This window comes from Lithobates pipiens, unplaced genomic scaffold (assembly GCF_037356315.1).
Source record: "Lithobates pipiens isolate NorthernLeopardFrog02 unplaced genomic scaffold, aLitPip1_a1.2 Scaffold_18, whole genome shotgun sequence".
Lineage (NCBI taxonomy): Eukaryota > Metazoa > Chordata > Amphibia > Anura > Ranidae > Lithobates > Lithobates pipiens.
Genome location: NW_027507758.1, coordinates 387,143,415 through 387,166,417, shown reverse-complemented (window position 1 = coordinate 387,166,417; position 23,003 = coordinate 387,143,415). Strand labels below are relative to the sequence as shown.

At 38.6% G+C, this 23,003-nt stretch overlaps 1 protein-coding gene across 1 annotated transcript in view; it reads left to right on the top strand.

Annotated features, from left to right (window-relative positions):
* Positions 1–22,607, top strand: part of KLHL31 (kelch like family member 31) — a 43,866-nt gene extending 21,259 nt beyond the window's left edge. The window contains exons 2-3 of the mRNA XM_077487809.1: positions 10,563–11,767; positions 16,416–22,607. Coding sequence (XP_077343935.1) covers positions 10,596–11,767; positions 16,416–17,148 — 1,905 coding nt within the window. The 5' untranslated portion in view covers positions 10,563–10,595 and the 3' untranslated portion in view covers positions 17,149–22,607. The remainder of the gene's footprint in view (positions 1–10,562; positions 11,768–16,415) is intronic.
* Positions 22,608–23,003: the final 396 nt, after the last annotated feature.

Genomic DNA, 23,003 nt, shown 5'->3' with positions numbered 1-23,003 from the left:
GGACCTAGTCTGCCGGAAAGTCCGGTCGTGTGTACACGGCATTAGTGTAGCAATATGGTTACATTTAATGAAGGTACAACATTTAGTAACTCACATGGTTAAAGATTAAAAATGGTACATCTAAGTATGCAGCCATCTGGGGTAAAGTTGTCCACTTGGACCATCCTCTGCAACGCCACCGCCGTCGACATCATGCTTTCCACACTGCGCTCAACGAGTGCTTCAAGCCTCGCTTTCAGATCGCAGACTGACAGCGATGATAGCCAGTGGTGCAGAGGATGGTCTATGTGGACAGCTTTACCACAGATGCCTGCCTACTTAGATGTGCCTCTTTTAATCATCAACCATGTGAGTTTCTAAATGTTTTACCTTCATTAAATATAACCATATTTCTACTCTTAGGCTCTGTTCTTAAAGACGTTCTTGGCGAAAAGCGGCAAAATTGTGCCGTGATCGGAGTGCCATTGAAAGTGACAAGGGTCACACGAGCATCCCGCGATTTTCTGCTATTTCGACAAAGGCAGAATCGCGGCGATTCCGCAAATGGTTGGTAATGCCAAGATGTAAACAGTGCCTTAGAGAAGCCTCTCTTCTCTTTTATACTCTGTAGTTCCTGCTGGATTTTGCTTTGTGGAGGCTTCCATTTGTGGATGGACATTTTATGGTTACACAACCTGGTCACATTGCTATAATCTTTTTATATGAAGAATAAACTGAAGGACCTATGAATAAATAGTTATTTCCTATGGGGAAATTTGCTTTGATATACGAGTGCTTTGGATTACAAGCACGTTTCCGGAATTAATTATGCTTGCTGTCCAAGGTTTCACTGTACTAAAATTTTGTCAACAATCCGCTTTATAGTGAATATAATGTATATACAATAAAGGAAAGATGGTAAAATATATGTAATTTCACACAAAATGTCCAGCCATACTGAAAAAGCAGCAAAACACATTAGCATGGAAAATAGCTAATGAAAGAGATTTTCAAAAGTATATTGTGAGCAGGGTCCAACTGAAATGTACACACACTGTAAAACAAGATATAGCTTAGAGCAGTGTTTCTCAAACTTTTTCCAGTTGTGGCGCCCTTGAAAAGTATTTTCAGTCTTGAGGTACCCCTGTCCAAGGCTTAATACATGTTACTGTGTGTCGCAGAACATGCGTAAAATTGCGCAAGTGGAGCTTGCGGGCGGCGTGCAGGAACGAAGATACCCCGCACAAGCTGAGGCAATTCTGGGACTCCAATTCTCTTGGGAGGTTGAGGTATGGGCAAATTAGGCGACTGTGAGGCCCCTGGGAGTGTGAGTCCTTAGGCGACAACCTAATTTGCCTAATTAGAGAGCCGCCTCTGGATCTGAACATGGATTTTCAGAGGAGCAGCAGTCCTTTCTGCTATCACAAACAAGCCCTACAAAAGGAGTTCTGATGGTACAGGTATAGGGAGGTCAGGATTAAAAGTAACATACATACACACATACATAGTATAGTATTCACTACAGTTTTCTGTCCTACGAAAACAAAACTGTAAGTCATTGGACTGCAAAGACATACTCAATATATAGCAGAGTTAATAAAGTATTCTTCAATCATTTGTATATTTAAAAAAATGCTGTTCATGGTTCATATACTGTATGTCACACAAACAAACAATAGTTCAGTAAAAGTCATCTATAGCCATGCTGGTCTTGTACACTTATGGAGGACATTTATTGACGTATTGTTAAAATATATGACATATATACAGTTGTCCATGGACAACAGGGGGAAGAGGATGGGCCAGAGAGAGAGTGATCAGTGCAACAGAGAGAGGGGGTTAGGCATAGCTCCCAACTGTCCCTCATTTGGAGGGACTGTCCCTGATTTGGAGGGACTGTCCCTGATTTGGAGCAATGCCCTTTTGTCCTTCATTCCACCTCATTTGTCCCTCATTTTGATTTGATCTATATAGTTGTATATAAAATGCCCTTTTTATCTTTCAAAAAGTGTTTCCCAGTGCTAAACCTTTCATCCAATTTCTAAATTGCTGCAATTGCACATTTTAAAAGCCAATATAAAGGAATAGTAGTGGTAAAAAAAAGTCCTTGTGGATTTAATTAACTTTTTTTGGTTAATTCTCCTTTAAGGGGGAGTGACGGGGGCATGTCATATGCCTACATACATTTGTTAGTAGATGTCCCTCACTCCGATCTCAAAATGTTGGTAGGTATGGGTTAGGTGCAATTACAGAAACCGATCATCTGTATGGCTCTTTGTGCAGCAACTGAAAGCAGCGGAGGAAAAGCAGGAGAAACTGCTGTAGGTCGAGCCATACAGGGGATCAGATTGCCCCCACCCCTGGCAAAATCCAATTTCTTCTGTGTTGTCACATGAAAAGATATAATAAATTATTTACAAAAATGTGAGGGGTGTACTCACTTTTGTGAGATACTGTGTGTGTAAAGCACTGTGTAAATTGATGGCACTATATAAGAACGTGTAGTAAATTCAATTCCTTTTCATAATTAACAAAGAGCCAACGTAACAACCACTTGGATCTTCACTATACAGCATGATATTATGTTGATGGATTAAATTTTGTATAACTAACTATTTTTGGAACTGAAAAGTCATAAATGTCACTTTTGACTAATATTCATGGCAGTTTTTGCTGACATATTTTGACAGAAGAGAATGTTTTGATTGAGCTTTTCTCATCGAAGCTTAAGGCCTCATGCACACGGACGTTTTTACAGCCGCTTTTTTGAGCTTTTTTTGCAGCTTAAAAAGGCCTGTCCATGTTAGTCTATGGCTTCATGCCCACCTAGGCGTTTTTGAGCTGCAAGTGGCATAGGCGTTTTTAAGCTGTAAAAAAAACCCAGGACCAGTGGGTTCCGTTTCTTGGAGCTAGAGCTGTAAAAACGCGAATCGTGCAAAAACGCGCAAAAACGCGCATAAACGCGCAAAAACGTGCAACATATTTTCTTTGTTTTCTGAGTGCTATAGCCAAGAGATGTGTTTCTTAAAAAACGCTACTTAACGCTAACGCTAAAAAACGCGCAAAAACGCGCAAAAACGCCAATGCAAAATGCGGTAAAAATCACGTTTTTTAATGACGATTTTTCCAGGCATCGGAGCTAGCTTTGCAGCCAGTTTTTTAAAACGTCCGTGTGCATGAGGGCTAAACATCTTCCACCTTCATTTGTTTCCTTTAAAAACAAACACTTGTGGTTGGCAGGTAATTCTACACATCTGCAAAACTACAGTCGTGTGGATCAAATTTATGGACAGCTGGATCACGCTTGAGTATTACTTTATTTATGTTTCACATTGATGCTGCATAGGTTGCCAATATTGAGGGTCATAACAAGTAGCAGACCACTTTACTTGTTTACACAAGTAGCAGACCCCTTTCACACTGAGGCAGTTTTCAGGCATTTTAGAACTAAAAATATCGCCTGTAAAGCGCCTGAAAACTGCCTCTAATACCTCCCCAGTGTGAAAGCCTGAATGCTTTTACACTGGGGCAGTGCACTTGTAGGATGGGGAAAAAAGTCCTGCAAGCAGCATCTTTGGGGCGGCTTGGGAGTGGTGTATACAGCGCTCCTACAGCGCCTCTGCCCCCTGGAATGAATGGGCAGCGGCGGTAAAGCACTTCAGAAGCGCCGCAACAGGGGCGGTTTTAACCCAGTGGGGGTTAAAAGCTCCCCGCTAGCAGTCAAAAAGTGCTGCTAAAATTACAGTAAAGTGCTGCTAAACTAGCGGCGCTTTACCACTAACGGACCCGCCGCCCCAGTGTGAAAGGGCTTTAAGTGTAGAAAATTATCACAATTTCAGGCCATTCTCTGCAATGAAAAGATCATCTTCAATGTTTTGAACAAACCACAGATCAAATCCTGATTCCTTTTCTTATTTATAACAGGAAAGATTTGATAAGAAGTGGACATTCTTAAAGAGGAACTTAAAGTGATTGTAAACGATCACCCAGTGAGTTTAAAATAGAAATAAAAGGCAAAACATTTTTGTATAGATATTAAAAAAAACATTATAAGTACCCTTTTTCTCTTTTTAGAAATGAGTATTTTCCCTCTGTTCTCAGTTGCATAAGAGCTGGGGGGAAGAGAAGCAGCAGTACACTGATCTTCCCAGGGAAAGGCTGTGCAGGTTCTGGGGCGTGTCAGAACAAGTCTGATCATTGGAGGAGAGCAAGCTGACTTCCTAGCACAGCTAGAGAACTGACCATGGAATGCTCTCCTGCTTAGTGTGGTCAGTTTTTAATAGGAAAGCAGGAAAACTAGCAGGAACACATGAAAAAAGCTTGGTGGGTCATTTGGTCTAATGGTCCCCTTGCACCATTAGAATCCAGCGGTCCTAGAGACAACTTGTCTTCGATTTTGTCTTTACATGTCTTTACATGCATGTATACAACATACATTTGTGAATATTATGTACATCTTCTATTATCTTTTAATACATTTTTTAATGGAATTGCACAAGGTCTCTTACCCATGGTCCTGAGAGGGCAGCAAGACTGTGCTTTGACAATAAGGATTAGTCACACTTCGTTCCCTTGAGCTTTACATCTGAGCACAGGAGAGTTAGAGTCCATTCACACAGGGGCAACAGGACTTCCAGAGTGACTTTGGGAGGCAACTTGGACACTTGAGTATGAACCACAGCGCAACTTTGGCAACTTACAACACAACTTGAAGTTGCCTCCAGGACAGGGGACTTTGCCAGTGGCCAATCACATAATAATCAGCTCTGTGGGAGGGAGGGGTTTGCCTAGGAAACAATTTTTACTTCCTGGAAAGTTGCTTCAGTTAAGACAGGGGATCCGAATTGGAGGCAACTTCCATTGAAATCAATGGTACAAGTTGCCTAGAAGTCGGATTGAAGTAGTACAGGAACCTTTTCTGAAGTCGGAGCGACTTCAGTAGTGTACATTTAGACGGCCCTCATTCACTTACATTGATTTTATCATGTCGCTCAAATTGAGGCGACTTGGGGCGACTTCATTTTGGATCCAAAGTTGCCCCTGTGTGAATGGACTCTTACTTTCTTGGACGAGCAGGAACACCTGGCATTTCACACACAGGAAGCAATACAAACTGAACAGGATACTTTCTCATACAAGTACAGTGGTACAGCAGGCATATATCAGGAATATGAAATGTTGGTGTATTAAATGAGCTACATTAGCAAAAGTTACTAGTAGGTAGATTTTTTTTTATGACAGAAGAGATTCTATATGTCTCTTTTGCCATAAAACCTCTTTTCTAGCAAATTTTCTAATTGTACACTGACACCCATGCCTGTGTAGCTCAGTTTACATTTCCCATACAATCTAAGGGCCCATTTACACACACAGTTGAGAGACTCAAAGTCAACCAAATGGGAGTCTACACAAGCAAACGGGGCAAAATCTATACTTCCTGCTGTGCTTGGCAGGGAGTACCTATGGCATACCTATGGCATACCTAAAACATTTAAGTGAAAATACCTGTCTGACCCCACATGCAATGCACACAGTTGCAGCATAGTGGTGCAGCATTTACAGGGTTTTAACAGGGGGTGAGGAGGCATCATATCACCTTCTCACAGCCTGTCAAATGTCTCTGAAAAGCAGCCAACTGTGGACCACATTTCAGAGGACCAGCAAAGTCTGCCACACATCTAAACTTAGCCTAATAGATGCCAGAAATAAGTATCAGGTAACGAGACTTCTGTATGTTTGTGTGGGATTTAGGTCAATCATTGCTGACCAATGGGAAAGACAGAAGAGCAGGAGAATATGGCAGCAACAGGGATGAAACGTTGAAGGAAAGAGCAGAGATATCATCGCTGGAGTAGCTCACTTGGGACTAGTGTGCCATAATATACAGACTTGCACATTATTGCAAGAGCTCTGGGGGACAAAAATAACTGGAGTTCTGCTTTAAAGGGAACCTGAACTAAGGAAAATGTGCAGGCTTTAATTGCTGACCTTCAGAGAGGAATGCTGGTTGCCTGCCTATTTCTGGCTTTAGTACTGGAAACAAGTATGCAAGTGAAGCCAGAACTTTTCTACATGCTGCTTCCAGGTAGATAACTCAGATTATTAAAGTCATTGAATAATTATGACAGCCTGGTAACTAGCCTTTCAGAAAGATGATTGAACTGTTTACAGCACAGGTCAAATGTTTCACTTTATTTTTTTTTTAAAAAGAAGGGATGGTTAAAGTCTTTTTCAGTTTACTTCTTTCTTTGGGAATGGGAAAGACACAATTTTTTTTAGGAGAGTGGAGAGGGTAAACTTCTACCAATATTTTTATTGTCATCTATGCTTTCCTTATAACCCCCCGTATTTCTTGTATGGGTATAGCGGGCACAGAAAGTAAAAAATATGATTCCCCAATGAGAACAAAGGCAGAAACAAAAACTTAATAGAACTTTAAGGCTCAGTTCACACTGCTGCGACTTGGGGGGTCCGACTTGTGAGACCCCATGTCGCGTGAAATGTGAAATCCCATGTTAGTCAATGAGAGCTGTCTTAATTAGCACTACTGAAGCCGCTCCAACTTTAGAAAAGTTTCCTGTACTACTTCAAGGTGACTTCTATAAGACTTGTGCCTCAAAGTAGTAGTCGAGTTGCCAGGAAGTCACCTGGCAAAATCTCATCGTAGTTTGCACGACTTTCAGGTCGCTGCACTGTGAAATAAGCCTAATTCTTTCCCATACTATGTAAAACAGAACAAAAACATTTTGGCTGCAGCTAAGATTTAAATAGATATGAAACTACCGTCCACTTTTTTAGCCACAATGTAAGATTATTGAGTGCCAAAATAGAACACAACATTGAACACAACATAGCACAAAAAGTCAATGTGGAATACATTACAAAAAGCATATCTTATAATAACATACCATAAAATAGAATATAAGTTGCAGATTTTGCCTAGAAAACAGATCAACATAATGATCTAAAATGTAGTCCTATCTGAAAACCTGCTATTGTTAGTAGTAATATGAGTAATTTATCAAAACTGAAGCAGACAGAATCTGGAGTAGCTATGCATAGCAATTCAGCTTCAATCTTCAACTTGTATAGTTAATTTAGTTATGAACAAATTGAAGTTTGGTTGGTTCAAGTAGCAGACCCCTTGTATATGGCCATCCCTGTTTGACAGATGGTGATTGTTAGATGTCAAGAGAACAAGCTGGAAAACTTTTGCCGATCAGCAGCTGATCATTGTATTCTGACAGTGGAGAGTCCTTCTGTCAGAATATAATGTCCTGGCGAGGGAGTCCTCCATCAACCTCGTTTGTGTGGATAGAGCAACGTGTTTCTTTCTTCTTTTTTTTTTTTTCATTTAGTCTGCTGGCTGAATGAAAAAAAAAAAACAATCTAAGGCCAGTTTTAAATATTGAAAATTAATAGATGCTGAATAGTTGCTATATACTGTACAGCTGCACATTTTGTGTATTCTGCACCCTTTTTTCCTGAAGGATAATCTAAAAACCTTCACCCCAAAACTTTTTCAATACACTGAAAAGATGTGGGGCTTTTAAACCTAGAATATCCCTTGAAGTTTGTTATTGAGATATGGCTTTATATAGCCTACATATTGAACATGTCATGTAGTACTAAGGAAAAAATACATTTTAGGTATCACAAGTTACATATTGACTGATATGGTTAACCTTATCATTAACTACTCATTAAAATTATCATTATCACTACAAACAGTGTTCTCTCTCTCCCTTGTGGTGATTCTAGTGAGTTTGGGAGATCTAATCCACACGAGTTGAGTTGTGTCATTAGCAGCCCTCTTACTAAGAAAGGAAGGAGAGGTGGTAAATCCCTTTTTACAAATTAAAACTGTCCACCCATTTTTATGATAACCAACAAACTCAGATATTAGTCGTGCTGTGCTTCCTGAATTGCCCCGCCATCTTCTAGGACCTGTGTGTGTCCCAGAAGGCTGTGGGGAGAAGGAGGTGGCACTGGAAATGTTGTAGATCGCTGATTGGTGATCTTACTCGGAAGTGGGAGCGGTTACTTGTCAAAACTAGGTACCCGCTCCCTCCACAAAAAAATGCCAATGTGGCAGTGGAGGGGAGGGAGTAGGGGGAGGTTGCGAACAAGAGGAGCTTCTCTTTCTTGAAACATTAAAAAGGCAAACAGGCATAATGGGGTACTATAATATACTTTTAGATCAACTGTGTCCTTACAGAATGCTCCCACATCTCTCTGAAGTGAACTTCCTAGTTTTGGAAGCATAATCATATCCCTTAAAATAGTGATCAGCATCTGTGCAACCTATTAAGAGACATATGAACTGTCACGGGGAAGGCAAAGGTGGGGGGGGGGGGGGGTCATACTTATGATTAGACTTTCATGAAGGTGGTGTTTCCATAGGACCTTCCAAGGCTCAGCTCCATAGGACCTTCCAAGGCTCAGCTAGGATTCACAATCAAAATATAGGTATAGGTAATTAAAATTTCAATTTGTGGGAATATAATATTTTTTCAGCTCTAAAATGTTATTAGTAGTATCAGTAAATAGTTTATTTTAATATTAAAATTTCATCTCAGACATAAAAGCACCAAAATAAAGCAATTATGTATTTTTTTAAATAATTTAAAAAAATATTATGCCACCAGCAACCAGGTCAGGGGGGGGAGGCTTGCATAGAAAGCCAATAGTAAGCTAACTAATAAGCTATTCTGCTGACAGGGAACATGCAGACAGGATGAAAAAGTGGAATGAGGGCAGGCCTCATCAGTGTGCTGATTTTGCTTCAATGTTTAATCTGTAGGCTGGGTGAGTATTTGGATCCAGTGCTCTTGACTGCGCTATGCTGCTGTTGCAATGAGGGTCAAGGATCTTTAATGCTGCCTGGCAGGGTTACTGGATCACAAGACTAACTGCCCAGAATTTCAAATCATTTGGCAAGTAAAACAGTTCCCCTTAAAGAACATGTTATCCCAATATTTCATATTCCTGATATGTGCCTGCTGTAGCATGTACTTGTATGAAAAAGTATCCTATTCTCTATGTATTGCTTCCTTTGTGTGGAATCCCTGCTGTTCCTGCCAGTCCCTCTACTTTTCTATTAGAAACTCACAACACTAAGCAGGAGAACATGTCATGGTCAGTTGTCAGTTCTCTAGCTATGCTGGGAACTAAGCCCGCTCTTCTCCAATAATCAGGCTTGTCCCAACACCCCCCCCCCCCATACAGCCTTTCACTGAGAAGATCAGTGTGCTGCTGCTTCTCCAGCTCCTGAGCAGCTGACAACAGAGGGAATATGATCACTTATACAAAAGGGGAAAAAATTATGTTTTTTTTATATCTATACACAAATGGTTTGCCTTTCATTTCTACTTTAAGCTGAAGGGGTTGTTTTACAAGGTGAGGTTTTATATTCGCTTTAGGCCTATTTCAAATGTGTATTTAGCCACTTACTGTGATTTAGTTTTAGGAAAATGTTTATTGGGCTATAGTGACAGTGATGTGTTTTGTCTGAATGCCTAACTTTAGCATTATTATTATTATTATTATTCAGGATTTATATAGCGCCAACAGTTTGCGCAGCGCTTTACAATATGAGGGCAGACAGTACACTTACAATACAAATCAATACAGGAAGGATCAGAGGGCCCTGCTCGTTAGAGCTTACAATCTAGATTTAACATATGTTATGGCCTTAGGTAAGTGAGCAAAATATATTGAAGTACTTAGGAAGAGAGACACTATTATCATGATTTTGCAGCTTTTGGTGGCTTAATATTTATCAATAATTTGTCTGAAATGCTCTGACTCTCCTACTGGTGTTTCTGTGCATCAAATGGCTTATGTTATATTCTGCTACTGGTGACAGTAACTGTTTATGAATAGCAGATGATGCTGTTAATGGATCTCCAGTACTGTATACTTGGCCTTGCATGCCAACTTAAAAATAGTGTGTGTAATGTGAGTGCCGGAGACTCCCCACTGTTGGAAGAATTTAGAGGTCAGACCATCATTTTGTTAGCATGAAATCATTACACAACCATTATACAACACCATTTTAAAATTCATAGCTGAAAGTAACTTTCAAACTCAAAATGTTAGGGTTTTATTTTTTAATTTCAAAGATTTTAAAGGTCAAAATGTGTGTAATTACTTCCAAAGTGAACATCCAATGGCAAAATATTTTGCCAACCATCTCTAACCTGTTTCTGCTGTCTGTCAGGATTAGGCGCCATCCCACAGCCTTCAGTTAGGAGTCCTCTGACACGACAAGCAAAAACACTGATAATGGAATGGGATGGAGATTTTTATGTGAAATCTACAATTATACATTTGCATAATGGGGCTTTACAGATTAGCTACATTTTCAAGAGAATCTATCTGCCACTTCCCAGCCAAAAGAAACTAGTAAATGTTGGATGAAGATTTGTTTTAAAACACAGGGACTGTGGTTAATAATCGTATTACTGGCAAAAATATTATTTCTAGACTATGTCTTCTAATTAAACAAAAAAATTTCAAGCCTGGAATTAGAAATATGTATGGCTCATGTGTTTATTAATATTTCTTTTTCCATTTTACAGAAAGGTCTTGGCTGTGATTTCATTATTGCAGTCATGGCACCAAAAAAGAAGAATGTCAAGAAAAACAAGTCAGACATCAATGAGATGACCATTATTGTAGAAGATGGCCCTCTTAGCAAGCTAAATGGTATCAGTGGTCTTATTGATGGGGGAAATGGTTTCAGCTATATCTCCACAGAAGTTTCCGACTCCTCATATGGCACCAACCTCATGGAAGGCCTTAGCAGAATGAGACAGGATAACTTCTTGTGTGACCTCACCATTGGTACTAAAACAAAATCTTTTACGGTCCATAAAGCAGTCATGGCTTCTTGCAGTGAATACTTCTACAATATCCTAAAGAAGGACCCCTCCACTCAGCGAGTTGACTTAAATGATGTATCTCCTTTAGGTTTAGCAACAGTCATAACCTATGCCTACACTGGTAAAATCACTCTCTCGTTGTACACAATAGGTAGCACCATATCTTCAGCTATCTACCTTCAAATCAACACTCTTGTCAACATGTGCTGTGACTTTCTAATGCAAGAAATCAATGTTGAAAACTGCATGTATGTTGCTAACATTGCTGAAACCTATGGACTTAGAAGCACAAAGGAAGCAGCACAAAAGTTCATTCGAGACAACTTCATTGAGTTTTCAGAAACAGATCAGTTCCTGAAGTTAACATTTGATCAGATAAATGAACTTCTTATTGATGATGATTTGCAGTTACCCTCTGAGATTGTTGCCTTCCAGATCTCAATGAAATGGTTGGATTATGATGAAAAGAGAATTAAGTATGCCTCTGGTCTTTTGAGCAATATTCGATTTGGCACTATTTCAGCTCAAGATCTTGTTAACTATGTCCAGTCAGTGCCCAGAATGATGCAGGATTCTGAGTGTCACAGACTTCTTGTTGAAGCTATGAATTATCATCTGCTACCATATCATCAGAACACCTTACAGTCTAGAAGAACAAAAATACGTGGTGGTTCAAGGGTCCTCGTAACAGTTGGGGGCCGACCTGCTTTAACAGAAAAATCTCTTAGCAGAGAGATTCTGTACAGGGATCCTGAAAGTGGATGGAAAAGACTGGCTGAACTTCCAGCTAAGAGCTTTAACCAGTGTGTGACCGTGATGGACGGCTTCCTTTACATTGCGGGAGGTGAAGACCAAAATGATGCCAGGAATCAGGCAAAGCATGCAGTCAGCAATTTCTGCAGGTATGTGTACATGTACATCCTTGGAAATACTTATGTATTATTATTTTGTGTACTGCCAGAGCAAGCCTATAACTATTTATCACATGATTTGATTATTATTAGATGTAAAATAACCATGTATATGAAAAACAGAGCAGACAACCTTGGTATACCACCATATGATGAAAGGTATCTTGGAAGTTTTGTCAGTTTTAGCTGGGAAGTTGATCACTTTTGCTATCTCTTCCTTAATCCTCTAGTTACCGAAAGGTTTTGTCCATTTTATCTGAGGATGGATAACTTTGTCAACTCTTCTTTGGTCCTCTAGTTACTGATTGGTACAATGGTTCATGGCCCATGAACTGTATTAAATGAAAACTTGCAAAGTGACTTCCTTATGCATCTAAAAATTCTTTCTATAAACGAAGACATGCCAAACAGTGTCCACTAACACTTAACAAGTCTGCCTCCTCACAGCTGGTGCAATACTGTTATTTAGAAAGCACTGTGAGCCTAATGCTACTCATGTTATGCTCCATTTACTTTTTTTTTTTTTAATAAACTCCCCTTAATTTACTCTAACTGAAAAAGGAAGCAAATATTTGTTAAGCTTTGATTTTATCAAGACAACAATCGTTATAATTATATTATATAATATATAATATAGTTATAATCTCAATTTGAATCAAAGATAGTGGGGTCTATGTACAGTTGAGACATTTAAAATTATTCTAAAGGAAATTCTTTCGACATTAGACTAAAAGCGGTTATAATTACCTACTCTGTGCAATGATATTGCATAGAGCAGTCCCTTACCTCTTCTTTGGTGGTCCCCTGCTGGCACTGTCCTCTCCTTCTTCCTGCAGTAGAGGTGCACATCTTCACTGGTCTCATGATTCGATTACAATTATCTGGTCAACAATTTGATTTGATTAGATTCCGTGATGTATCACAATGCATCACGATTATTGACAATTAGTGATTAGCCGAACACTCCCCGGTTTGGTTCGCACCAGAACATATCAAACAGGCAAAAAATTCAAAAGAACACATGAACACCATTAAAGTCTATGGGACGCAAACATGAAAAATCAAAAGTGCTCATTTTAAATGCTCATATGCAAGTTATTGTCATAAAACGTGTTTGAGGACCCGGGTCCTGCCCAGGGGACATGTATCAATGCAATTTTTTTTTTTTTTAAACTACAGTGTTTTCGGGAGCAGTGCTTATTTTAATGATTAAAGTCAAACAATAAAAATGAAATACTCCTTTAAATGCCTGGGGTGTCTATAGTATGCCTGTAAAGTGGCACATTTTTAGAACAGTATCACAGCAAAATTAAATTTCTAAAAACTGTAATTTAAAACTGAATTGTCAGGTCTCGGCAATATATCATTGGTCCAAAACCCCAGTCCATTACCAGGCTCTTTAGATCTGGTATAAATATTAAGGGGAACCCCAAACCAAAATGTAAAAAAAAATGCGTGTGGGTTTTCCTAAAATCCATACCAGGCCCTTCAGGTCTGATATGAAAATTAAGGGGAACCCTGCACCAAATTTTTGACATGGGGTCCCCCCAAAATCCATACCAAACCCTTATCCGAGCACGCAACCTGGCAGCCTGCAGGAAAAGAGGGGGAATGAGAGAGTGCCCTCCCCCTCCTGAATCATACCAGGCCACATGCCCTCAACATGGGGAGGGTGCTTTGGGGTAGCCCCCCAAGGCACCTTGTCCCTATGTTGAAGGGGTAAGCGGGCAGGGGGCTTATCAGAATCTGGAATCCCCCTTTAACAAGGGGACCCCCAGATCCTGGCCCCCCCATGTGAATTGGTAACGGTTACATTGTACCTCTACCATTTCACAAAAAAGTATCAATGATGGTATAAAAGACAAGAGACAGCTTGGGACAAGTCCTTTATCAAAAAATAAATGAATCAAATGTCCCGCCATGTAAATCCACACCACCCGACGGCCCGAAAAAAAAAAGCTGCAACCGTTCCACCTCCATGGGAGGCTCCCGCCATGGGAGGGGCAGTTAGTGGGGCTTTTTTTTACCTTAATGCAGGAGATACATTAAAATAAAAAACAGCTAGACTTCAGAGCCACTTTAACTAATACGTATGCCTTGATAGTTACATTTCTCTGTGCTTACTACTTTATCACATTTGTCTTATATGAGCTATTCTGGAACTTATGGCTTCAAATAGTACTTCAGACTTTCATGTATACTGTACTAAAAAACCTACATTCTCAGTGCTGTTTATGTGTAATTACTGCAAAGAAAGCTGCTTCTTGTCACAATGTAAATCCATTTAGATGGCAGTTGATTGTGCTCAGTTTTTTGTCAACAAGAAACAAATGCAAAGGTTTACATTAGGACTGGAATTGTACAGCATCTCACAAAAGTGAGTACACCCCTCACATTTTTGTAAATATTTTATTATATCTTTTCATGTGACAACATTGAACAAATGACACTTTGCTACAATGTAAAGTAGTGAGTGTACAGGTTGTATAACAGTGTAAATTCGCTGTCCCCTCAAAATAACTAAACACACAGCCATTAATGTCTAAACTGCTGGCAACAATAGTGAGTACATCCCTAAGTGAAAATGTCCAAATTGGGCCCAATTAGCTATTTTCCCTCCCCCGTGTCATGTGACTCATCAGTGTTACAAGGTCTCAGGTGTAAATGGGGAGCAGGTGTGTTAAATTTGGTGTTATCGCTCTCACTCTCTCATACTGGTCAATGGAAGTTAAACATGGCACCCCATGGCAAAGAACTCTCTGAGGATCTGAAAAAAAGAAATGTTGCTCTACATAAAGATGGACTAGGTTATTAGAATTGCCAAGACCCTGAAACTGAGCTGCAGCATGGTGGCCAAGACCATACAGTGGTTTAACGGCACAGGTTCCACTCAGAACAGGCCTCGCTATGGTCAACCAAAGATGTTGAGTGCACATGCTCAGGGTCATATACAGAGGTTGTCTTTGGGAAATAGACATATGAGTTCTGCCAGCATTCCTGCAGAGGTTGAAGGGGTTGGGGGTCAGCCTGTCAATGTATGCTCAGACCATACGTCGCACACTGCATCCAATTAGTCTGCATGGCTGTTGTCCCAGAAGGAAGCCTCTTCTAAAGATAATGCACAAGAAAGCCCACAAACAGTTTGCTGAAGACAAGTAGTCTAAGGACATGGATTACTGGAACCATGCCCTGTGGTCTGACGAGACCAAGATAAACTTATTTGGCTCTGATGGGGTCAAGCATGTGTGGCAGAAACCAGGTGAGTAGTACAAAGACAATTGTGTCTTGCCTACAGTCAAGCATGGTGGTGGGAGTGTCATGGTCTGGGGCTGCATAAGTGCTGACAGCACTGGGGAGCTATAGTTCATTGAGGGAACCATGAATGCCAACATATACCGTGACATACTGAAGCAGAGCATGATCCCTTCCCTTTGGAGACTGGGCTGCAGGGCAGTATTCTAATATGATAATGAACCTAAACACACCTCCAAGACGACCACTGCCTTGCTAAAGAAGCTGAGGGTAAAGATGATGGACTAGCCAAGCATGTCTCCAGACCTAAACCCCATTGATCATCTGTGGGGCATCCTCAAACGAAAGGTGGAGGAGCGCAAGGTCTCTAACATCCACCAGCTCGTGATGTCGTCATGGAGGAGAAGTGGAAGAGGACTCCGGTGACAACCTGTGAAGCTCCGATGAACTCCATGTCCAAGAGGGTTAAGACAGTGCTGGAAAATAATTGGTGGCCACACAAAATATTGACACTTTGGTCTCAATTTGGACATTTTCAATTAGGGGTGTTCTCACTTTTAGCTTTTGGCTATGTGTTAAGTTATTTTGAGGGGACAGAAAATTTATACTGTTATACAAGCTGTACGCTCACTACTTTACATTGTAGCAAAGTGTCATTTCTTCAGTGTTACCACATAAAAAGATATAATAACATATTTACAAAAATGTGAGGGGTGTACTCACTTTTGTGAGATATTGTATGTATGGTTCACAGACACAGGCTGTAGTTATGGACATACAGTGATATTTCTTTTTACACTTTCTGTATTATCTGCTTCCCCTGAACAAATCTTGTCATCTTCCAGCAGCTGATTTTATACTGCTCCTGCACCCTTTTGAAGCTAAACAGTAAAATGCATATTTCTTTGGCACCGTTAGAAGTCTTGTTTAAAGTATTTTCAATAAAAACACAAGCAGTGGCTGGTTCAACATAATCGTTTTGTGTGAAAATAGTCATGACATGTAAAATTGTATCACTGATACTTTTCTCCATGGCATCGTATATGATAGTTGTAGGACAATCATACTCTGCTTGCAGATTGGCACATTGGAACAATATTTTCCTTGTAAATGAATAGCTCATGTGCAATATTTCTTATAGACCAGTGGCTCATGAGACACAGGTAGATACAGTATCTGTACACCTTGCTGCTTCTGAATCATCACAGGGTGTTCAGTACCTATTTGTGTGCTTTTCCATAACCATAAAACCAAGTAGGGTCTTACATTATTTCGGCCGTTCATAATTTTCACTGATAACATTTTCTTTACCTTTTTTCCTAGTAAGAATCTTAATATCAGGCTTCATGCTCTTAACCCTAAATTATTTCTTTTTTTACTATTACAGATATGACCCACGTTTTAACACCTGGATTCATCTTGCCAACATGATTCAGAAACGCACCCACTTTAGCTTAAATGTTTTCAATGGCCTTCTTTATGCAGTAGGTGGTCGCAATTCTGAAGGGTGCCTGGCATCAGTTGAGTGTTATGTGCCTTCAACTAACCAGTGGCAAATGAAATCCCCACTAGAGGTTGCAAGATGCTGCCATTCCAGTTCAGTCATTGATGGTAAAATCTTGGTTGTTGGCGGATACATAAATAATTCATACTCCCGCTCTGTGTGCATGTATGACCCATCTACTGACAGCTGGCAAGATAAGGCAAGCCTCGGTACACCCAGAGGGTGGCATTGTTCTGTTACACTTGGTGACAGAGTGTACGTGATGGGTGGCAGTCAACTTGGTGGCCGTGGTGAGAGGATTGATGTCCTCCCTGTTGAATGCTTTAACCCTCACACTGGTCAGTGGAGCTACGTTGCTCCTCTTCAGAATGGAGTGAGCACAGCAGGTGCTTCAACACTCAATGGAAAAATCTACCTGGCTGGTGGCTGGAATGAAATAGAAAAGAAATACAAGAAGTGCATCCAATGCTACAACCCTGATCTTAATGAATGGACTGAGGAAGATGAATTGCCGGAAGCAACTGTAGGAGTGTCATGTTGTACCATTAGTATGCCCAATTTTAAAACATGGGAATCTAGGGCAAGTTCAGTGTCATCGGTACCAGTTAGTATATAAAAATATAATGTTGGGAAGAAACCACTACTACTTTAGCACATTTACATCTCAGATACAAGGCCAAAATGACAAAAAACATAAAAAAAACTGCTGTAATTACATTATTTTACACATTGTCTTAGCTAAATAATTTTTGTTACTAGGGAGGAAGACATAATCAAAGAGAACATACTTTAACAATTTGTTTAATATAGTAATGATCGAAGAAGTTGTTTAATGACACATCGCTAAATTGAACTACTACAACAAAAAATATTGCTTTGGAAATTGTAGGCTTGTGTAAAGCAGTAGCTTTCCCATAAGGCATCATTATAACGTATCATGGAATCACTGACGCCAAACCTATATTTTTTGATAATGAAAACTACCAGGAAAAGCAATATTTAAAAGAGATTATGGAGGACCCCTCTGGTGTGAATATGTGATTGTTTACTTGTATATTAGCAGCATTAGGTAGCGTTTAGACATGTATGCTGTGAGTGGATGATTTATCGTGTTAATATTTTATTATAGAAAAGATTTGTTGCAATTGGTTTGTGACTGCCCAGTAAACAAAATAAGTGGACACCTTATGAGCATATAATTTGTTATATGTATAATATGCTTTGAAGGATTATTTTAGACAAAATGTTTCAGCATAATAACAAATAGTAAAAATATAACCCCTATCCAGTATTACTTTTAGATAAAATGTTCCAGCACAGTAATACTGTAGCACAATAATGTACTGGTTGGAAGTAAAAAGCCCCTACCCTTATTATAATACAACTATTAAGTATTAGAAAAAATATATATTTTCTTCACAGTCAGTAAGCCCATTTTTCCTTCTAGGCCAACCCAGTGGTTTTTAATACCCAAAGCATCAAGCAGCCAATGTACTGATTTGATAACTTCTGAGGCTGTTAAAATTTGCTTTTGTGATCATCAATCAGCAACATCCAGTTATTCAGCTGAACGTACCAACTCAACAACAGGCAATAAATAGAACCCCCCCCCCAGTCCAAATAGTAATAAGGATTTAAATATAAATACATTTATTATAGGTTTTATGGCTCATCCCTTTCCATGTCAATGAAGTAACCAATAATTTGCAAAGCAATATAACCGTATTTTCCAGGAAAAGCAACATAAGATAAATACTGATACACAATCATACACAATATTATTTTATAGTAAATACTTTATTGTAATAACATTTAAAGGAAGCCTGGACTGGAGTCTACCACAACCGACCTTTCTGAATGCTAGTTGGCTGTAGTGCTAATCCACTGGCTTTAATACCTTCAGATTGAACAATTGTGCAATTGAGGAGCCCAGATGTTCTAATCTGCATACTTGCTAATCTGCAAACTGCATACTTGCTCTGGGTCAGTGATTCAATGGGGTGTATTTATAAAAGGTAAATCCACTTTGGAAGTGCAGTCGCTGTAGATTAGAGGGGAAGATCTGAAATGAGGGGAAGCTCTGCTGATTTCTATCATCCAATCACGTAGAAACAAAAATGCTATTTTTTATTTTCCTTGCATGTCCCCCTCGGGTCTACAGCGACTGAACTTCCAAGTGCACTTGTAGTGGATTTGCCTTTAGTAAATCAACCCCAATAAGTATTAAAGCCATTTCTCTCAGTATAGGTTTCCTTTAGGGGATGAATTCATCCAGGCCAGCGTGCTTGTGTTCAAGAAGCTAGTCAGGTTAAAGAGAAACTAAAAAAAAAATGTATCTAGGTGTGTCAGTCAGGCTAAATTTCATATTTTGTGATTATTAACATCTCCAAAACAAGCATCATTAGGAAAGATGTTATTTACACAAAGGTGATCAGAACAATCTAGTGATATTCTAAATAGAAAACTTTTAGTTAAAATTTTTAGGTGGACCATGCAAGATCAGCATAATAAATAGCCCCCCCCCCCCCCCATATAGAATAGCCATATAAAACACCATAAAATAAATATCTGTGGATTTGAATAAGTGTGCCTAGGTGAAGGTGATCTTACAATTCTTCCTGGGAATACTGCACATCACAGATCTCACGAGAAGGTCCTTCAAAAGCTGGAAGGATCGTAACTGCCCTTTAAAAGCTGTTATTTTGTAACATTTCTCCACAAGTATTGTTTTTCTAAAAGTGTAATTTGGCACTTCTACATGGCACAGTGGGGGGCACTGTGTATTACCTGGTCCCTTCACTTTGGTGCTAGGTCCAGTGTTCTCATAGCCACAAATGTGTTATTTTATGTATTAAATCAAATGTAGTCAGAAAACAATTGAGTACTGCCGATAATACTTTTTTATTTGCACTAACATACAATTTTTCAGGACAATATTTTGGGGTATGTCCCCTTCTTCAAGATACTAGAAATACTAGTTTCCAAAGCTTTAGCAGAATGTTAAAAAAAAAGACAATCTCTGAGGGAGAAATAAAAGAAACAAAAAAAAACAAATGTACCCAGCAATGCTAATTAACATTTAAATGGTTGGTGAGACATGACAGAGAGAAAGCCATAGACTGGGGGGAGTGGCAGTCACAGAGGGGGTTGTAAACTGTTGGATAATGAGTGAGGAAATCTAAGTATAAAATTAGGGTGTTATCTTTTGTGTCAAATAGAACTATCATTCTTAATTCATAAATTTTCCTTTATTGAAAACGTTTGAACTAAGAATGATAGTTCTAGTTAATGCAAAAGATAACAGCCTAAATTTAGTTATTGGTTTTCTTACTCATTATCCAACAGTTTTATGACCCCCTCTGTAACTGTCACTCCCCCTTGGTCTATAGCTTTCTCTGTGTCTTATCTCACTAATCATTCTAGTTTAATTACCATTACTGTGTACATTTGTTTTTGTTTTGTTTTTTGTTTTTTTTCTCCCTCAGAGATTGTTTTTTTTTTGTTTTCTTTTTAGATTCTGCAAAAATTTTGTGAATTAGTACTGCTCGGACCTTGAAGAAGGGGGCATACCCCGAAAGCTAGTCCTGAAAAATTGTATTTTAGTGCAAATAAAAGAAGTATCACTATCAGTAATTGTTTCTGTTGCAAGTGAACTAATACGGCTGCAATCACCTCAAACAAATGCAGTAGAATAGAGAGACAGCTAGTTGGTATTCATTTTTTTTTAAATAAAGCTGAAGGAAAGGTATAATATAATTATTATATTGCTAGAAAATATATCATTACTAAAGAACATTAGGCTGTGAACAAATGAGTTGTGCTTTGCTTATCCAAGTGACAAGTAGGTAAATCTGATCTTTATATTTCCAAATTGTATGATTTGGCCTTGACTGATGTGGCTTTTTGTGTTAAGTAGTTTTTTTTTCGACACGGCACATAGTTAATTATCCCACAACAATGTGAATAATATTATGATGCTATAACGATAGTGTCAACCATAAAAAGCCCTAAATCCACACATATTTATTCAGTAGAAATGGTTATGATGTTATTACCTGTCTGAGTTTTCTTTAATTCCCTGTTCTTACAGGTGATGAGGGGTAAGAAGGTTTAAATGGACTGAAGTGAATCTGTTTCACTAGGAAATTTTAGCAGTGTTGAATTGTAAGGATTTTAGGAGTTTGGCATTAGACACGTGGTTAAAAAAACAAAAAACAAAAAAAACATACAGATACGGCTTTAGGTGTGGTACCTGCAATGAAAAAAGTGAATTTGGACTCTGTCTACAGATGGGGCTGCCCGAGTACCCAAGCCACTGCAAGTAATTCTAATGACTATCTGTGTAAAAATAATGCTGCAGTCAAATTATTTCCTGTAGTGGAGCCTGGAAATTTGAAATGGAAAGCTATAGTTTCATAAACAGGTGGGCAGCAAGATGGGCTATTGCAATATTCAGTTGTTGGTGATTGTCAAGTGAAGTATATAATCATTAAAGTTATTTGAATCAAACTGGGATTTAAAGAAGCTTTTATTAATCATAAAGTTCAGATCTTAAGGCCACTTTCACGCTGCTATCTTATTTACAGTAGGCCTATGGCACAGACATTGGCTAGTATTATTTATAGCAGTGTTTTCCTGACATTAGTTGGCCATATCCCACTACCATCTGCTTTACCATGTCACTTTTAACTATGCCATGTTTAATTCAGAGCCTTGCAGGCTACATGTACCACCTACCTAGACTACACACTGTATTATCTTTCCAACTTTACCTACTAACCCAGCCACTTGCATCTCTGCACAGTCTAATGTTCTGTCCCTCTGGGTCTCTACTGTTGCATATACACTTACTCTCCAAGAAATGTGGTCTAAAATTAAGAAGTTTCTCTCAAAGTGGTCACTGTTTCCTCCATTAGTAAACACACCTGGACTACATTTTAAAATGTTGTACACCCTGCAGTGGCTGCTAATTCTCACCAGAGTGAACATGTTTGCTCACAAAAAATGTTCCCATACGTGTGGTGCTCACGAGGCAAGAACACGAAGCACATATACTTGAATTGCAAGCCACATTAATACTTTCTAGTAGATATTTATATTTGGGGCCATTTCAGAGTAAGAACAGCATCACATTATCCACTAAGCTAAGCTTTAGTAAATCAACCTCAAAGTGTGAACCTAATCTTATGATTCTGAACTTGTGGCTAATAAAATTAATTTCCAAATGCAAACAAACTGTGAAAATCACTGTATTCGAATTTTAGACACCGTAGATGCTGAAGCCGAACAGGATTTGGGGCTAACCATTGTAAATTGTACTGTGTTGGAAATACATTTGTATATTTCTCCAGAAAATTTTTGAAATTAATACATAATTAGATTTTATTTATTAGCTTTGACCACAAGGGAACATAAGCCTTTATATTCTTGAATAATTTAACATTTCTTTTTTTTTCTTTTTTTTTTACAGAAGATATTATTTGTAACTTGGCACTAAACATTATCCAGTATTAATTATAATTTGTAGAGAGTCAAGCTTCACAATTAGTAACATAATTGAACAAGAGTATATAAAAAAGACGCAAAGAAGATTACTGCAACTCCAAATTTTTGATTAAAAAGCATTCATATTTTTTCTTTGGGGGTACAATTAAAGCCTTTAAAACCCTTGTAAGGGTTTAGTAGTCAGTAATTATTATAAAGCATTTGTACCAATGAATAATGTTTTGTGGTGACAATATTCTGTTGCCATGATAGTGCTGCAAAGAAAAAAGGTCAACTGTAATCTACAGGAACCAAATATTGTGTTTTAATTCCGCAGTCCTCTCAGTAAGGAAAGCTGAATTATAAGTGGTCACTGTGGGTTTAAGTACTGCTTAATAAATAAATGTCATTATTGAATATTATTGCTAAGTAATAATTTTGTGTAACTGTATTAATTATAACACTGGTAAGTTTAAAGATGAAAAGTCCATACAAACCTGTATTGCTATAAAATTATTACTCAACAGGTACAGTATATATTAAGCAACCTAAATGATACATATTATTCAAATAAAGATTTTCAGATAAAAACTCTTTTTTTTTATATATATATATATAATAATGTTATTATGATAAACAATTCTCAAATCTACACACATTCCACAGAAATGACACTCATTAAAAACTATTTCATGGATGATCATCTTATCAAAAAACAGCAAAAGAAAGGTATACCTTGCAAAATGTTCAGCTTTCTATAATAATTATTATATGGATTGTAATCAACACAGTATCTTGTCAAGAATAGCTGGGTTCCAGGGCTACCACAGTAAGTTATTTTTTTGGGACCTCCTTGCCTACCTGCCTCCACCAATATGTTATATGAACTTTCTCTATGGGAGCGCAGGCTGCATACCCTCCTCCCCCAAATTCTTTACCAATAATTACAACAATCAAAAAAGACCAAAACACCACAAAATTGGCATG